Raw genomic sequence first — 18,946 nt, forward strand, 5'->3', positions numbered from 1 at the left:
TCGAAATTTTCATGTATATATATTTCGGCCATTTACTCTTCCAGATGAATTTTAAAATTAAATTGCCATTTTCTAAAAACAGAACATGAAATTTTGATTAGACTAAGTTTCACGGGATTAGTTGTTTTTTTTTGTTTGTTTGTTTTGTTTTGTTTTACTAGTGGCAGTAGAATTTATTCAGACGTGCCTTAATATACTTGCTGGGGCTTGCCCATGGTGCTCTTTATATATAAGGCCTAGACATTCTGCCAGTTTTTCTCAAACAGTGACACCAAGAAGTTAACAGCCAGGTGAATGTTATACACAAGCTCATTGTCTGTCATCTTCACGTGGCCGACGGCCACAGCCAGACATAACACCTTCTTCATTTGGAACTTGATTATGGACTTTGCCTCATTCACTTTGGCCAGCATGTTTTCGTTGTGTGTGAGCAGGGTACAGAACTTCCCTGCCTTATTTAGGCCTGGGCCAAGGATTCATGGGATTTGCTTGATGCGAAACTCTGAAGCCAAAAATGCATCATACTTCTTTGGCCAGCTTCTTGACCAGTTTCTTATTCTTGTTGAGTTTTTTCAGCGCCTCGATGTCCATGTGGGGGATATCCATGGCCTTGCCCTTGTCACAGTCCTGCTGGTCCCCCAGGACATACACTTGGGGCAGAGAGTGGACTTAAGCCTGATGGTGCCCAAGAAGCACTTGCCCTTGTGGGGTTCATGGTTCTTCAAGCTGATCTGCAACTCCACTGTCTCCAGGAACTTGTGGCGCTTGCACTGGTTCCCGTGCAGGACTTCCTGCCCCACCTCATACAGGGTGTCGTGGGAGACTTTGCTGTTCATGGCTTCTCCACCCATGCTAACTGGAAAAGAGGGATTAGTTGATTTTCTAAATTATTAATAGTTTGGGAGGAAATTGATATTTTCGTGATGCTAAGTCTTTTCAGGAATATGCAGTGTGTCTCAAATTTGTTTTCAGGGTTTATAACTTTTTTTAGCTCTTTTTATGTAATGCTTGTTAAATTCATTCTGTAGGTGTAGATATTTTATAATTTTTGTTGCTAAAAATGGGACTTTTTTTTCCCTCAAGGCAATAATATATAACATCTTGCATTTGGGAAACTTCTGATCTCTCATTTGGAACATCGAAAATTAAGCTTATGTTATTTTTTAATAGCACACTTTTTATTTGGTTTTCAGTTCTATGAATTTTAGCTCATGTACAGGTTCATGTTACCACCATTATAATCAGGATATGGAACAGACCCATTGCTCTAGTCCCTTGTGCTGTCCATTTAAATGGTAACCCCCTCCTCTACCATAACCTCCTGCAACCGCCTGTCTGTTCTCCATCCTCATAGTTTTATTTATTTTATTTTACTTTTTTGATATAGAATCTCCATCTCTCCCCCAGGTTGGAGCGCAGTGGTTCTGTCTTGGCTCACTGAAGCCTCCATCTCTTGGGTTCAGGCAGTCCTCCCACCTCAGCCTCCCCAGTAGCTGGACCACAGGCACACAGCACTGCACCCAGCTTACTTTATTTTATTTATTTTATTTAATTTTATTTTTGGTAGAGACCGGGTTTCACCATATTGTCCAGGCTGCTCTTGAACTCCTGAGCTCAAGCAGTCGATTTGCCGTGGCCTCCCAAAGTCCTGAGATTACAGGTGTGAGCCACCACGCTTAGGCAGTTGCCTTTTCTTGAGAATATCAAATAAAATGGGATCAGTTGATATGTATGTAACCTTTTGAAACTGGCTTCTTCTCACTGAGCCTAATGCCTTTAAGATTGATTCAGGCTGTTGCGTATATTGACAGTTTGTTTTGTTGCTGAGAAGTATTCTGTTGTATGGGTAGACCACAGTTGGTATTAGCTCTCCCACTGAAGGACATTTGAATAGTTTCCAGTGTTTGGCAGTTATGAATAGAGCTCCTGTACAAGTTTTTGTGTGAACATAAGTTTCAGTTTCTCCAGGAGTGACATTACTGGATCATAAGGTAAAGAATTAAGTGAATTGTTAACTAGAAAACTGGTTTTATATAACAGTATAATATTCCTTGTAGAAAGAAACCTAAAGCCTCTGGTCTATATTGGTATATTTTTATTACTTAGTACTGTTCTCAGCTAACATCTTACTTTTGTCAGTGTTCTCTTGCCCTGTGATGGGAATGTGATATATTTTGCCTATTGAAGAACTAAAACCTCTGAAGAAAACCCAGAGGGTTGCAGAAAGAGTAGCATTGATGATTTGGGGACTTAATTTATTCTGAGGCAGTATAAGATAAAGGGTTATTGTGTATTATGTTGAAAGTTTTAACTGCTATCCTTGTGGTAAGAATAGAGATGTAGAATTATATAGTGAAAAGAATTTTCTAAAAGATGGGAGTAGGGATAATCTATATCATGCATTTAAGTCACAAGGATGTTGTGAACATACAAAATACTCATGAAAAACTGTGTGTTCATTGGAAGAGAGGCATTTTAATTTAACAAACATGTTGGAGTAAGAATTAAAACCAAGATATGGTAATATGTACACTCTGGGCACCATTTTAAATCGAGTCTTTAAATAGCCTGCTTATGGTGTAAGTTCAATTTAGATGAGACCTCCCCCCTCCCCAGGATGGTGTAGACCATGAACCAATCAGAAATGGACATCAAAATGCTCATTTTATATATTTTTAAAATACATGTACCAGTTGTGAAATTCATCTGATTTAGCTCTTAAATTTAGAAAATGCTACCCATTATCCATATTGTCCTGGAAGCATCCATCCCATATTTACTGTGAATTTGGGGATGTTAGTTGTATCTGCTATCTTGCTTTTGACCAACTTTTCATAACTTATGGTTATTTTGGTGTGATATATTGCCTGTTTTACACCAGTTGTCTTTCAAGTTCATTATTCCCCCCACCCCACTAATTTTCATAGCCTCCCAGAGACCTTTCCCCTCACATGAACTACAGATAACTCACTTCTATCAGTCATTTGTACTTAATTGGAGTTATTTATTGTTAAAAGATTATTTACCTAAAGTAATGCATGCACATAGCTTAAAAAGTCAAATATACTAAAAACTTGTAATGACAATCAGAAGTTTCTTACCGCTCTTTTTCCTAGCCACAGGGAGATGTTAGGCCAAGGTATTTTTTAGAAGATGGACAAAATATCAATACATTTCTTTACTCATGGGGATAATCTAATAGAAAGGAGGAAAATGGAACTGCGGAAGAGATTTTGGAACAGGTGAGGGGATGGTGGAGACATTGGCCTTTGGATAAAGTGGACAGTTCTTCCATAGAAATAGAAGGAAAGCCGGCCAGGCGTGGTGGCTCACGCCTGTAATCCCTGCACTTTGGGAGGCTGAGGCAGGTGGATCACCTGAGGTCAGGAGTTCAAGACCAGCCTGGCCAACATGATCAAACCCCATCTTTACTAAAAATACAAAAAAATAGCTGGGTGTGGTGGCAGGTGCCTGTAATCTCAGCTACTCAGGAGGCTGAGTCAGGAGAATCACTTCAACCTGGGAGGCGGAGGTTGCGGTGAGTCGAGATCACACCAATTCCCTCCAGCCTGGGCAGCAAGAGCAAAACTCCATCTCCAAAATAAATAAATTAATTAATTAAATAAAACAAAGAAATAGGAGGGAAGCAGAAGGTGCTGGCATCGGTGCAGGTGAGGGGATACTAATGGTAGTAGGAGCTTGTAGAAATTCTCTTCCGAGTGCAAGCTATTTTTTCGCTAAAACGGAAAGCGACTGGTGTAAGATGAGATATGTTAGAGATGTGAATAGATTAAGTAATTGCTAGACCAGCAGGAGAGTAAATAGAGTAGAGAAAAAAGAAGTGCCAGGCAGCCTTAAGGCCAGTGACCAAGGATTTAAAGTGGGAAGAGTCAGCATGGAGGTGTGTTACTCTCCAGCCGCATTCAGTTGCCCAGCTGCAGGCAGGACATTTGCAGAGATTCGGGTTTTGTCACATTAGCATAGTGAAACGAGAAAGGAGCAAGGGCATTGATATGGAACCTCCCGGGGAGTGGTCACAATGAAATTAGGGATACAATGAGGAAGTAAGAACTTGAGGAAGACTGACCCTATGAAGGTGGTGGGGTAAGTGGATTACAGATGATGGTGAGTTCCAGTAGCTGTTGGAGTACTAGATTGAGTGAGCTGGAAGGTAGGAGAAGTTGGTTAAAGAATAGGAAGCTCAAAATTGGATCATGAAAGGTTTTCAGATATTGGTAATATCAGAGACTGGAGTATGACCATGTAAGTGGCTTAAGTATGTAACGTTTTTTTCTTTCTGGAAGTTTGTCCTTGGTTTTTAGAAATTTCACATTGAGGTGCCAAGAGAGTTAGTCTTCATTCATTGTTCTTGGTGCTCATTGGACCCTTTTCATATAGGGATTTTTGTCTTTCAGTTCTGGAAATTTGTCTCTTGTTTTTCTTTTCAACTTAATCTTCATTCTGGAATCCTTAACCAAAGACTAGAGTGCTTGAAAAGAGCCTCAATTTTTATAAAAATCTGTCTTCTATCTCTGTTTTTTTACTTTCTGGGAAATATTTTTAACTTTATCTTCCAGTCTGTTAAAAATATGTGTGGGGGCTGGGTGTGGTGGCTCATGCCTGTAATCTCAGCACTTTGGGAAGCTGAGGCAGGAGGATCACTTGAGGTCAGGAGTTTGAAACCAGCCTGGCCAACATGGTGAAACCCTGCCTCTACTAAAAAATCCAAAAAAATTAGCCAGGTGTGGTGTCGTGTGCCTGTAATCCCAGCTACTTGGGAGGCTGAAGCAGGAGAATTGCTTGAACCCAGGAGGTGGAGGTTGCGCCACTGTGCAAGTGAGCCAAGATCGAGCCACTGCACTCCCGTCTGGGTGACAGAGCAAGACTCTGTCTCAAAAAAAAAGAAAAGGTGGGGCCGGGCGTGGTGGCTCATGCCTGTAATCACAGCACTTTGGGAGGTCAAGGCAGGTGAATCACAAGGTGTCAGGAGTTAAAGACGAGCCTGGCCAAGGTTGTAAAACCCCGTCTCTACTAAAAATACAAAAATTAGCCAGGCGTGATGGTGGGCATCTGCAATCCCAGCTACTTGAGAGGCTGAGGCAGGGAATTGCTTGAACCTGGGAGGCAGAGGTTGCAGTGAGCTGAGAGCCGAGATTGTGCCACTGCACTCCAGCCTGGGCAACAGAGCGAGACTCCATCTCACACACACACAAAAAAAGCTGCGTGTGTGTCTTGTCTTCTTTCCCCAGTTTACTCTTTGATCATTTTTATCTGTTTGTTGTTGTTGTCTTTACAGCATCTAGCTCTGATATAATGAATGCTGTTTCTTCTGTTGGCTCCCTGAGAATAGTAAAGGCTTTTTTTTTTTTAACTTTTTTTTGAGACAGAGTCTCCCTCTGTCACCTGGGCCTGGAGTGCAGTGGCGCAATCTCGGCTCACTGCAACCTCTCACAAGTTATGTTAACAAGTTTGGAGAATAGAGGAGAAAAAAATCCCACAATCCTCATATTTTGAATACCATTTTCATTTTTGTATGTTCTCCATATACATGTTTTTTCAACGTTTTTATTGTAATTTTGTATCTCATTTTTTCTGCCCTTGGATTTTTATCCAAAGCAGTTTTCTATATTGCCACGTAATTGTCATAATTGTTCATTTCAGTGGTTACGTACAATGCCATTGATGAAAACAACAGTTCTCAAACTTTTCTGTCTCAGAACTCCTTTAAATTGAAAATTGAGAACTCCCCAAAGCTTTCGTTTATTAGGGTTATCTATATTGATAGCTACTGAATTGAAGTTATTACTTAGGAAACTTAAGATATATATTAATTCATTAAAAATAATCCTGTTACATGATAATGTAAATAACATATTTTCATGAAAAACAACTCTTTTCCAAAGCAAATTATTGAGACAGTAATATTTAAATTTTTGGCAAACCCCTTTAATGTCTGGCTTAACAGAAGATAGCTGGGTTCCCATATCTGCTCTGCATTCACACTATTTCGGTGTGTTGTTTTGGTTGAAGTGTATGAAGAAATGTATAGCCAACAAAGGAAGGGAGTATCTTAATACCCTTTTCAGGTGATTGTGGGTGTTGTTCTTTGACATTATATCAAAACTCAGTAGTTTTTGGGGGCTGGGTAGACAGTGATGAATCGAATTTTTATTCAAAACTGTTTGTGACTGACAATCAAAAGTTAAAACCCAGAATGATTTGCTTCAATTTAAAATTAATTATATCCTAAGAGCAGGAGTCCACCAGGTTGCCTGAGGGGAGGGGTGAGCTGGCCCAGGTCAGAAACAGCAGGTCAAAACTCCTGTGCTGATCAGTGGGATGGGAATTGGGATCAAGATTGCCCCTGTGAATAGCCGCTGCACTGCAGCCTGGGGAACGTGGGGAGATCCTGTCTCTTAAAAAAAAGAAACACACCTGTAATCCCAGCACTTTGGGAGGCCGAGGTGGGCGGATCACAAGGTCAAGGGATCGAGACCATCCTGGCCAACATGGTGAAACCCCGTCTCTACTAAAAATACAAAAATTAGCTGGGTGTGGTGGCGCGCGCCTGTGGTCCCAGCTACTTGAGAGACTGAGGCGGAAGAATCACTTGAACCCAGTAGGGAGAGGTTGCAGTGAGCCGAGATTACGCCACTGCACTCCAGTCTGGTGACACAGCAAGACTCCGTCACAAAAAAAAAAAAAACGAAAAAGAAACAAAAACTAATTGTAGCAGATTTGAAAACAAGCAGGACAAGGGTGAAAGCAAGCCTTGGTGTAAAATATATATTTTTTCTATATATGTTACATAACTTATGTAACTAAAAATCATAAAAACAATCAGCATGGGCTGGGCGCGGTGGCTCAAGCCTGTAATCCCAGCACTTTGGGAGGCCGAGGTGGGTGGATCACGAGGTCAAGAGATCGAGACCATCCTGGTCAACATGGTGAAACCCCGTCTCTACTGATACAAAAAATTAGCTGAGCATGGTGGCGCGTGCCTGTAATCCCAGCTACTCAGGAGGCTGAGGCAGGAGAATTGCCTGAACCCAGGAGGCGGAGGTTGCGGTGAGCCGAGATCACGCCATTGCACTCCAGCCTGGGTAACAAGAGCGAAACTCCGTCTCAAAAAAAAAAAAAAAACAATCAGCATGCTTTTAGTACAACCTGGAGGTATAGTTAATGTACAGGAAAAAAAACTCCATATAAACCTAATCCCAGTATATTAAAAAATCACTTGATTTTACAGTTTCAAACATTTTTTTTTCTTTTTGAGACGGTCTCGCTCTGTCACCCAGGCTGGAGTGTAGTGGTGTGATCTCGGCTCACTGCAGCTATCTACCTCTTGGGCCCAAGCAATCCTTCCACCTCAGCCTCCTGAGTAGCTGGAACCACAAGTGTGAGCCACCACATCCAGCTAATTTTTTGTATTTTCTGTAGAGATGAAGTCTCCACATGTTGCCCAGGCTGGCTTCCAACTCCTGGGCTAAAGTGATCCTTCTGCCTGGGCCTCCCAAAGTGCTGGGATTATAGGGATGAGCCACCGCACCCAGTCAACACTTTTTTTAATTGTGGTAAAATATATACAGCATAAAAGTTATTTTAACCATTTTTTAAGTGTGTAGTTCAGTGACATCAAGTATATGTAAATTGTTGGACAACCATCACTCATTTCCAAGGCAGATAGTTAATACTCACATTTTGTGGATTCTGTATTTGCAAATTCATCTACTTGATGCAATTTATTTATAACCCGAAAATCAGTACAGTGTGTTGGTAATCCTTTTTGGGCATAAGCAGAATGATGAAAAGATGTGCACATCCCTAGCTGTGGTTCAGCAAGGGAACACTTTGCCTTCTTATTTCAGTCTTTGTGCTGTAAACTAGTGTCTTTTTTGTGGTCTATTTAATGCCTTTTTTTTTTTTTTTGCATTTTTGTACTTTTTGTTGATGATTTTGCTGTTTAAAATGGGCCCCAAGCATAGTGCTGAAGTGCTAGCTAGTCTTCCTAACGCACACTTGAGTGAAACTTACCTAACACATGCGTTTTCTTTGTAAGGCACATCATAACCTTGCTATGGATAAAACTGTGGACATTTGAGTTTTTTCCTTGCACTGTGCATGGCTTTGATGCTTTACAAAGAAGATGCATGTGTTAGAAATTTCACTCAAGTGTGCATTTCAGTGCTGTGACTGTGAGTTCAGTGTTAACCAATAATATATAGTAAAGAAGACACACACGAAACAGATTGATCAGTTGATGCAAAAATGTTGTGACGAGAAGCTTGCAGAAACCTAACCCTATATTTCCCCTAGAAGCAATGATTTAGTATTCACTAATTCAGTGAGTACAGTAACTTCATAGAATGTCACCACAAACAACAAGAATTGACTATATCTCCTTTTTTGAAAGAAGAGGCTTTATTATGGGAAGGGCATTAGGAAAAATCATAGGCTTTCCTCATTTGCCTGATTTTTGATTCTGTTCATGTCTTCAAGAGAGGAGACCTAAGAAGAAAACTGAGAGCTCCCAGTAAATGGGTAACAAGTGCCTGGCTTAGCTTCATGGAGGCCAGAAGAACTTTGGCCTTTACACTGGGACATTTCATACACACAGCACAGAGTTGTTTTCTCCAGACAGTTGAGTTTGTCCTTTTCCAGGCATATTCTAGGGTTGTCTTCCTGTGCCCTACTGCATGTGCCACTATACTGTTATATTTTTATCTCCCAGAAATTCTTCAAAGTCACTTGTCTACTGGCGGCGCGACACCCCTTCCTTTCTCTTGGCCGTTCCTTGTCATTTGGTCTTTATTCTTCAGTGGGCCTGTCAGGTGGCAGGAGAGTGAAATGCATGTGATCAGTATGCCATTGTTAACCAATGTCCTCATTATGGTTATGAAAATAACTTTTTATTTAATTATTTTTATTCAAGTTACATATTACACACAGTTTAAAGAGTTAGAGTTACGGTTCAAGACTTGTTACAAGAGTCCCCCTAGACTCACCTGTTTCCCTGTCTCCCAAGATGGCCACTTTTAATCTTTTAAAGTGATTCTTTAGTCTTTTAAATGCTTCTTTCATACTTTATAACATGCTTGTAGTCTTACTTGTTTTTCAGGTTTAGGCATTATCGATTGACATTTAAAGTCATCATGGACTTTAAAAAGCACAAATATTCTTTATTGAAATGTACCACAGGCTGGGCGTGGTATGGCTCATGCCTGTAATCCCAGCACTTTGGGAGGCTGAGGTAGGCAGATCACCTGAAGTCAGGAATTTTGAGACCACCCTGACCAATATGGTGAAACCCTGTCTCTGCTAAAAATAGAAAAATCAGCCAGGCATGGTGGCATGTGCCTGTAGTCCCAGCTACTTGAGAGGCTGAGATAGGAGAATTGCTTGAACCCAGGAGGCAGAGGTTGCAGTGAGCTGAGGTCGCGCCACTGCATTCTGGCCTGTGCGACAGAGCAAGACTCCGTCTCAAAAGGAAAAAAAAGGCCAGGCACAGTGGCTCATGCCTGTAATCCCAGCACTTTGGGAGTCCGAGGTGGGTGGAAAATGAGGTCAAGAGATTGAGACCATTCTGGCCAACATGGTGAAACCCTGTCTCTACTAAAAATAAAAAAAATTAGCCAGGCATGGTGGTACACACCTGTAGTCCCAGCTACTCGGGAGGCTGAGGCAGGAGAATTGCTTGAACCCGGGAGGCGGAGGTTGTAGTGAGCCAAGATCATGCCATTGTACTCCAGCTGGGACGACAGAGTGAGACTCTGTCTCAAAAAATAATAATAATAACATAACACACATAAAGTGCCAAATCATAAATGTACAGCTTGATGAATTATCACAAAGTAAACACATTTGAATTACCATGACCCAGGCAAAAAATATACTGTGACCTACACCCTAGAAGCCTCCCTTTGGCCTCCTTCAAATCCCTTCACTACCTCCACTTCCTCAAGTGAACCACTGTGCCAGCTTCTAATGCCGTAGGTTTCATTTGTTTGTTGTTTTAACATTGTACTAATAGAATGTTACGGTATTATTAATAATAGCATACTTTGTGTCTACTTCTTTTACTCTACTTCATGCTTGTGATGTTCTTCCACGTTGAGGTTTTCATTTGTAACCAACTGTTGTAGTTGTTTGCCCTGGTTTCCATTTGCTATGGATTGAATTATATGTCCTCAAAATTTGTATGTGTAAGCCCTAACCCGAAGTGTGACTGTATTTGGTGATAGGGTCTTTATAGAAGATTAAGTGGAGTTGCAACTATGAGCCCCCATTGATAGGATTAGTGTTCTTACATGAAGAGACACCAGAAAGCTAGCTTTCTCTACCATGTGAGAACACAGGGAGAGGGTGGCCATCTGCAAGCAAGCCAGGGAGAAGGTCCCCTTCAGAACTGTGGTGTTTTCGTTATGGCAGTCCAAGGTGACTAATGCGTCGTTCTTCAGGCACTCCGTCCCCCTAACAGACTTGCAATCTTTTTTTTTTTTAGCCTCCTGTTTTAGTGGTTGTGGATGCTGTAACACCTTTCAGAAGCAGGGTGTTAGGATCTTTTGACCATTAGCGAACTAACAGAAAGTGGAAGATAAGGATTTTTCTCCAGTGGGTGTTTGCTGTGGATTCATTGGGAGAAGCCCTTCTCATGTATGAGCTGTCCTTATCCCTATTTTGTAATTTTCCACTTTGCTGCTGGAACAGAGAGAATGTAAATGGAATTTCCCAGAAATTTCCACAACAGGTGACTCTCACTTAGTGTGCCCCCTTGGCATTTGTTGCGTCTGCCTTTACCCAACTCCACAATCACTGGAATTAAGGAGTGGTCTTCTCTCAAGTCTGCACCTTTCTGAGGCACTGCAATCGGGGACACCCCACAGTTACCACCTGTTTTGGTTACCCCAAGATTTCAGCTTTGTCTGAGCTCTCCAGACTCCAGCTCTGGACCAAGGTGATTTTGGTGGAGTCATCCCAGCAGCGAGCTAGGAGGAAGAGGGGATTAGGCATTCCTGCTCAGACTTCCTTGCTGCACATACACATGTCACGCTAAATGATGATGTTTCACTCTGGGTGCCCTTTCTACAGTTTGGTTAAGCTGAATGAAACATATTTGAAGCTCCTATTTTTGCTTCAGATGCTGAAGATGAAAGCATTTAAGAACGGAGTCAGGCTGGGTGCGGTGGCTCATTTCTGTAATCCCAGCACTTTGGGAGGCCAGGATCACCAGCCTGGCCAACGTGGCAAAACTCCATCTCTACTAAAAAAATACAAAAATTAGCCAGGCGTGGTGGCATGCGCCTGTAATCCCAGCTACTTAGGAGGCCAAGGCATGAGAGTCGCTTGAACCCAGGAGGTGGAGGTTGCAGTGAGCTAAGATCCTGCCACTGCGCTCCAGCCTGGGTGACAGTCTCAAGGAAAAAAAGAAAATGAATGAAATCTTTAGAATAGTGGCAGGATGCTGTGGCTCATGGCTATAATCCTAGCACTTCGGGAGGCTGAGACGGGCAGATTGCTTGAGCCCAGGAGTTTGAGACCAGCCTGGGAAACATAAGGATACCTCATTTCTACAAAAAATTAGCTGGACATGGTGGCACGTGCCTATAGTTCCATCTACTCAGGAGGCTGAGACAGGAGAATCACTTGGGTCTGGGGAAGTCAAGGATGCAATGAGCTATGATCATGTCACTGCCCTCCACTCTGGACAACAGAGTGAGACGTCGTCTCAGAAAAAAAAAAAAAGAATCTTCAGCATAGGAGGACGATACTGAGCAGAACCAGGAGAAACTAGTGATTAAGAGTGCAGGTGTGAAAATAGAAACTAGATCTCAGGAGTTCAGAGAGAAGAAGAACTGGAAAGATAGCATGTTTGATGGATTTGGCCTTGAGTAGGAGGAAGGAAACAGAATGGAGGCCAGAACAGTGTGTGTCTGTCTAAGGATTTCTCTGGAATTGGGAGATCCAGGTATACCATGTAAAATTACTTATGAAGGTAAAGTTTGAAGAAAATTCATTCGACTTTGATTTATATAATTTTTAAAACCACATTATCTGGTAAAACACCAGAAGTCCTGTTTCTTGGTTACTGATACGAGTGTTCAAGGCCTCAGATCAACTCAGCATGCATTTATGTATTTATGTATGTACGTATGTATTTCTTTATTTAGGGATGGAGTCTCATTCTGTCGCCCAGGCTGGTTGCAGTGGCTCTATCTTGGCTCACTGAAGCATGCATTCATTTATTTAATCTTTTTTGAGATGGCGTCTCATTCTGTCACCCAGGCTGGAGGGCAATGGCTCCATCTTGGCTCACTGCAACCTCTCCCTCCAGGTTTCAAGTGATTATCCTGCCTCAGCCTTCCGAGTAGCTGGTGGAATTATAGGCATCCGCCACCAAGCCCAGCTAATTTTTGTCTTTTTAGTAGAGATGGGGTTTCACCATGTTGGGCAGGCTTGTCTCGAACTCCTGACTTCAGGTGATCCACCCACCTCAGCCTCCCAAAGTGTTGAGATTACAGGTGTGAGCCACCATGCCTGGACAACTCAGCATTTATTGAGTACTCCTTGTGTACCAGTTAGGGCTATAAAGATGAATAAGATATTTTCCCCAGTTGAGACATGTATAAGACAGTTCACATTTGCATATTTCAGTAGTCAGTATTTTTTTGCTTATTCAGTTTCCATTGAAACTCATATTTTCGAAATATAAAATTAGAATTCCAATTTTGTATTTTTCAGGCACACACACTCATTTTCCCTCCACTCCTTCCCCAGTTCTGATTTGCTTCCTCCCAAAGATGGGGGTGATGGTTCATCCACTCCAGGGTCAGAATCACTGGATGCCTTGTTGCAGTGATTTTTTCTGTGGCTCCTCTGGAGGTTATAGGCTCCTAGGGAATAAATAATGTGGTCAGGTGGAGGCTTCAGACCAAGTTAAGCAGGGTTTTAAAAACATGGTGTTCATATACATAGTGTAGCCATTCTCAAAACTATGGCATGAGGAGACTCCTGGAGGTTTCCTGAGACAGTTTTAAGGAGTCTGCTGAGTCAAAAAACTATTTTTGTGATACTATTAAAACATCTGCTTTTTTCATTTTTTTCTCTCACAAGTGTAGAGTGGAATTTTCCAGCGGTTACATGATGTGTGTGTGATATAGCACAACAGATTGAATGCAGAAGCTCCTATGAAAATTTCATACAAATATATTACTTGTGTTATAATAGGCTTATTGTTATTTTGAAATGAATTGTTAAATATTTATTTATTTATTTTTTTACAGTTTCTCAGTGTTTACTTGTATTATGGTAAATATTCATTGATACAACCCACATTTGGGGGACATCAGTAACCTTTAAGAGTGTAAAAGGGGACCAAAAAGTGTGAGAACCTTTGTTGTAGGGAAACTCTAAGCTCATTCCCTGGTCTTTGGCTATAGATGCTTTCTCCAGGGGTGGATCTTCCTGTGTCCTGCAGGGTGTCCAGTAGGAAGCACAGCCTCTTTGCTCTTACGGAGGTGGGCTCATTTGCTGTTCTGGAGCTCAAAGCAAGTGCAAAACAGTTATTTTATATTTCCTGGTCATGGCAAAGCCTCCACTTTTGTTCCCTTCTGTCGTCACTTTCGTTCTTTCCCCATTCTGGATACCCATAGTCCACAGAAATCATTTTTACCTGACAGTGATAAGCTGACCAGAAGCTATAGAAGCTGTGGTACGTCCTGTATATCCTAATGGTTTTTAAAAATACTGGCTGGGGCATATTCACCCTTTCTGAACAAAGGCTGCTAGGTGACCCTTTGGTTGCCTCCATATGTATTCACTTGGTTAGCCCACAGATTGCCTTGGACCTAGTTCCCTTTCCTTCTTCAACTGCCCAAAGGGCTTTTCTATTTTTTTAAAAAATAAGATGTTTTTAAAGTTTTCAGATACAACAGCTACTTATTTGTATGCTTACTTATCCCAGAGTCAGCTAAATTTAAAGTGTCAGTAAATTGTAAATAAAAGATTTACTACATTGCATATGTTTTTAGAAGTGCTTTCTGTGTATAATTTCTCTCTCTCTTTTTTTTTTCTTGGTTTGGAGGAGATTTTCCCCTTGTCTATAAGTAACTTAAATATAAAATGTTATAACAGTACCCTTATTAGATTGAAGCCCCAATTTGCTTTTCTTTTTTTCTTTTTTTTCTTTAAGTGAAAGGAAGTTTATTAAAGAAGTAAAGAAACAGGCCAGGCACAGTGACTCATGCTTGTAATCCCAGCACTTTGGGAGGCCAAGGAAGGTGGATCACCTGAGGTCAGGAGTTCAAGATCAGCCTGGCCAACATGGTGAAACCCCATCTCTGCTAAAAATACAAAATTAGCCAGGTGTGGTTGTGGGTGCCTGTAATCCCAGCTACTTTGGAGGCTGAGGCGGGAGAATCACTTAGAACCTGGGAGGCAGAGGTTGCAATGAGTCGAGATCGTGCTACTGCACTCCAGCCTGGGCAACAGAGGGAGACTCTGCCTTAAAAAAAAAAAAAAAGAAGTAAAGAAACAAAAGAATGGCTACTCCATAGACAGAGAGCATGGGCTGCTTGACTGAGTCTACTTATAGTGATTTCTTGATATTGCTAAACAAGGGGTGGATTATTCATGAGCTCTCCAGGAAAAGGGCAGAGATTTCCTGGAACTGAAGATCCCTCCCCTTTTAGGGTAACTTCTCAAAATAGCTGTGGCATTTGTAAACTGTCACGGCTGGTGGGAGTGTCTTTTAGCATGTTGATACATCATAATTAGTGTATAATGAGCAGTGAGTATGACCAGAGGACACTTTTCATCGCCATCTTGGTTTTGGTGGGTTTTGGCCTGCTTCTTTACCACGTCCTGTTCTTGTCAGCAGGGTCTTAGTGACCTGTATCTTGTGCCGAGCTCCTCCTATCTCATCCTGTTGCTGAGAATGCCTAACCTCCTGGGAATGCAGTCCAGTAGGTCTCAGACTTATTTTACTCAGCCCCTTTTCAATATGGAGTTGCTCTGGTTCAAACACTTCTGACATATTTTCCCCCTCCCTTTTACAGGGGGACCCTTAGTCCTAAAGAATTGTAGAGGGACAAAGATCTATCATCTGTAACTTCTTCAGGCCAAATAGGGGTGATTTGACTATTAGGGTCTCGTGTAATTAAGGTAGAGAGAAATTTAGTCAAAAAGCATTGGTATGGAAGCTTCTATTTTCAGTTACACAGTTTTATAAAGTTATAATTGCTTATTGTAACCAGCTGAGTTTTAGGTTTTGAGGTTTGTTTGCTTGCTTGCTTGCTTCTTAGCAATGCCATATATCTTGGCATTTATCAGTCCATAATTACTAGATTCTTAAAATCCATAAATATTTTTTTCTAGGTTGCAATAAAAATAATTGACAAAACTCAGTTGAATCCAACAAGTCTACAAAAGGTAAGATTGGTTCAATGTCCAGTATTTTTTAAACTATTGTCAGTGCTAATTGCCATCTAATTTGTCCCTTAAATACCTCAACTGTTATTTTTATTTTATGTTTAATGCCATAAAGCTTCCTATTCCTCAAATTAGTGCAGCTTAATGTAGTATTTCATAAAAATGGTTGGGTTATTTTCAGTCAAAGATTTAGCTGTACAAGGCTGTACTTTTTATTGGATATTCTAAATATTGACTAGAGAGTACAAAAATGTTTTCATGTAATTGATGTGCAGATTTGTACCTTTCTTATAGCTAATACTGAAAATTTTAAAGTCAACACTTTGGCTTCCTTAAACCCTTGACACACCACATCTGATTAAGGAATGACAATTAATATAAAAGGGAAATGTAAAAGTAAAACTGAAAGTGGAAAAGCATGTTCATAAAGCATTATTGCCATTGGTTTCATTTAACATCGATCAAGTCTTTGCTCTAGTGCCTTTTAGAATCACCTGGGCAAACTTTTGAAAGTCTTAACACTTGCATAATAATGCCTAAGCAATTAGGTAGGGCCCAGGCATAGGTATTTCACTGGTAGGTTCATCAGCAAATAATTAATGATCTTCATAAGAAAATCTTTCTAGTTGTTTTTAGCTTTGCAGAGTCTTTTTACGTACTTCATTTGATTTCTAGATTTGGCCTATAGTAGTTGGCAGGGTACAAAGACCATGAACTAGGAGCAGGAAGTACTGAATTTAAGTCCTGGCTCTGCCACTTAACCAGATGTCTGATTTGACCTTGAGCAAGGCACTTAACTTTTCTGGACCTTGGGTTTCTCACCTTTAAAATGGAGATAATTGGCTGGGCTTGTGGTGGCTCACACTTGTAATCCCAGCACTTTGAGAGGCTGAGGCAGGCGGATCACAAGGTCAAGAGATCAAGACCATCCTGATCAACATGGTGAAACCCATCTCTACTAAAATACAAAAAAGAAAAAAAAAATTAGCCGGATGTGGTGGCGTCCACCTGTAGTCCCAGCTACTTGAGAGACTGAAACAGGAGAACTGCTTGAACCAGGAGGTGGAGTTTGCAGTGAGCCAAGATCACGCCACTGCACTCCAGCCTGTTGACAGAGCAAGACTCCGTCTCAAAATAAATAAATAATAAGTAAAAAATAAATTTAAAAAATGGAGATATTTTCATCTTCTCATGATGGATGTGACTATTATTAAAACAACACATGTAAAAGAGCTTTGTAAACTGCAGTGCACTATACATTTGTAAGATGTTTTGATAAGTGCAATGCTGTATATATATTACTAATGTATTCCTCATGGTTATTTATATCCTGGTAATTTTGAAGCCCTGTCCCTGTTATGTGTGTGGGAGGTGGGGAAGGAGATAGACTTTATCTTGCACTAAAAATGTTATTGAGACAAGTAGTTTTTGTGATCTGCAACCCATATGGGCTTTAGGGCTTCTCAAGGTGGGCATGAAACATCTAAAAATTCCAGTCCTTTGTCCTGAACAGTAAATTTTATCTATTTCCTTAAACTTTCTATATTCATCTGTCTAAGGATTTGGTACTAATAAATACATTAGGGGTTACTAAAATTTGGTATTCAGAACTAAAGACATACGCAGATGTTTACTGAGGACTCTAATTGAGTAGTCTATGATGTTACATACCTTTCACTGTTCATGCGTACCTGGATATAATTGTAATCCTAGCAGTTTTCCAGGAAAAAATTTTATCATGGTGTTGTATCAAGTTGGCTGCAGTTTTTTCTTCTTGTTTGCTTCCTTCCTTTCTTCATTTTTATTTTATTTTATTGGTCCTGATTTTTAATTGCTGCTCTTTTATTGTTTGTCACATTATTATTAGTTTGTCTGGTTAGCCCACTAGTGTGAAGATTTTTTTGTGGTATCATTCAAGTATGAACCATCCACAGAAGACCTATTCTAAAGCTAGCTCTATCCCAAGTTAAATAACTTGATAAGTATAATATTATACGGCATTATTTAAAATTGTGTATATAACTTGATATAAAGTAAATTAGAAGCATTTTATATACATTTCTTTCACTTTCTTTTTCATAAGAGGTTTCTTATCTCCAGCCTCCCCTTCTCGTCCCCCTACCAATTCCTGCCATTTTGCAACAATGTAGAGTGTTCCAGGAGACCTTGTCAGCCCCCTTTGGAATAGTCATTCTTGCAGCCTTTTTTCTTGTCAGCACTATTCATAGCTGTTTCACACTTACTTCAGGAACAGCACTCTTAGATAGTGATTTAAAGCTGTGGAGCATGCCCTAGCAGCTAAGATTCATTGTAAAGAACATTCTGCCATCAACAGTATGCAGTCTGTTTTTACTGCCACTACCAAAAAAGGTAGACTGGCTCATTCAGGCAGTGTTTGAACACGCGTGTTAAAATATCAGTTTCATGATATTCAGGCTTGCACGCTGGGTCATGAATATTTACTAAATGCACATGTAAGTAAATCTGAGTTGACTCTGTTTGCAAATTGATATTATTTTCACAGATGAGTGTCTTCATTTTTCCTTTGTATTTTTCTAGCCATTGAATTAATAAACGTTAGATTTTAGTGAGAGATTTATTTTTCACCACTGTTTTTGTACTGTTTTTTTCTTTAAAAGATGAGTCTTGCTCTGTTGCCCAGTCTGGACTCGAACTTCCAGGCATAAGCAGTCTTCCCACTTCAGCCTCCCAAGCAGCTGGGACTCCAAAGGCACACCACAGCATCTGGCTGTATACCTTCTAACTTCTCACTACTCTATCTGGGATGCTATTCTATTTTTAAGCATATTTTAGGTCAGCTTTTTTTTTTTTGAAACGGAGTCTTGCTCTGTCGGCCAGGCTGGAGTGCAGTGGTGTGATCTGAGTTCACTGCAACCTCCGCCTTTTGGGTTCAAGCTATTCTCCCTCAGCCTCCTGAGTAGCTAGGACTACAGGCGTATGCCACTACACCTGGCTAATTTTTGTATTTTTAGTAGAGATGGGGGTTTTGCCATGTTAGCCAAGCTGATCCGGTCTGAAACTCCTGACCTTAGCCTCCCTTAGCCACCTGCCTTAGCCTCCCCAAGTGCTGAGATTACAGGTGTGAGCCACCACACCCATGCTGAGGTGGGCAGATCACTTGAGGTCAGGAGTTCCAGACCAGCCTGGCCAACATGGTGAAACCCTGTCTCTACTAAAAATACAAAAATTAGCTGGGTCAGGAGGCTGAGGCAGGAGAGTCGCTTAAATGCAGGAGGCAACAGAGTAAGACTTTGTCTCAAAAAAAACAAGAAATTTGTAACATGTAATGAAATAAAATAATTGATTTTTTAAAAATGTATTCAGGATAGTTGGTTAGTTAGCCAACCTTGAGCACATTCAGGGATAGAGACACACTCCTTCCCATAGCATCTTATGCCAGTGTTCAGTGGCTTTGTTATTAGAGCCTTTTCCCCTTACTTCAGAGTAGCATCTGTCTTCTAGAAACTTCTACAACACTGTTCTCTATTTTGCCATATGG

General features: G+C 40.8%; 1 protein-coding gene and 1 pseudogene across 14 annotated transcripts in view; one reads left to right on the plus strand and one right to left on the minus strand.

Annotated features, from left to right (window-relative positions):
* Nucleotides 1-18,946, plus strand: part of MARK3 (microtubule affinity regulating kinase 3) — a 113,272-nt gene that overhangs the window by 26,409 nt on the left and 67,917 nt on the right. For 12 of the 14 annotated variants that reach the window (XM_012471191.3, XM_012471192.3, XM_012471194.3 and 9 more), the window contains one exon: nt 15,373-15,426. The exons of the other annotated variants lie outside the window; for them this stretch is intronic. In XM_012471191.3, the coding sequence (XP_012326614.1) occupies nt 15,373-15,426 (54 nt within the window). Of the gene's footprint in view, nt 1-15,372; nt 15,427-18,946 lie in introns of those variants that run through there. 14 annotated transcript variants of the gene reach the window in all.
* On the minus strand, nt 189-836 carry LOC105730160 (large ribosomal subunit protein uL1-like; annotated as a pseudogene).

Source organism: Aotus nancymaae, unplaced genomic scaffold, assembly GCF_030222135.1.
Source record: "Aotus nancymaae isolate 86718 unplaced genomic scaffold, 86718_ANA_hifiasm-v0.15.2.pri h1tg000011l, whole genome shotgun sequence".
NCBI lineage: Eukaryota > Metazoa > Chordata > Mammalia > Primates > Aotidae > Aotus > Aotus nancymaae.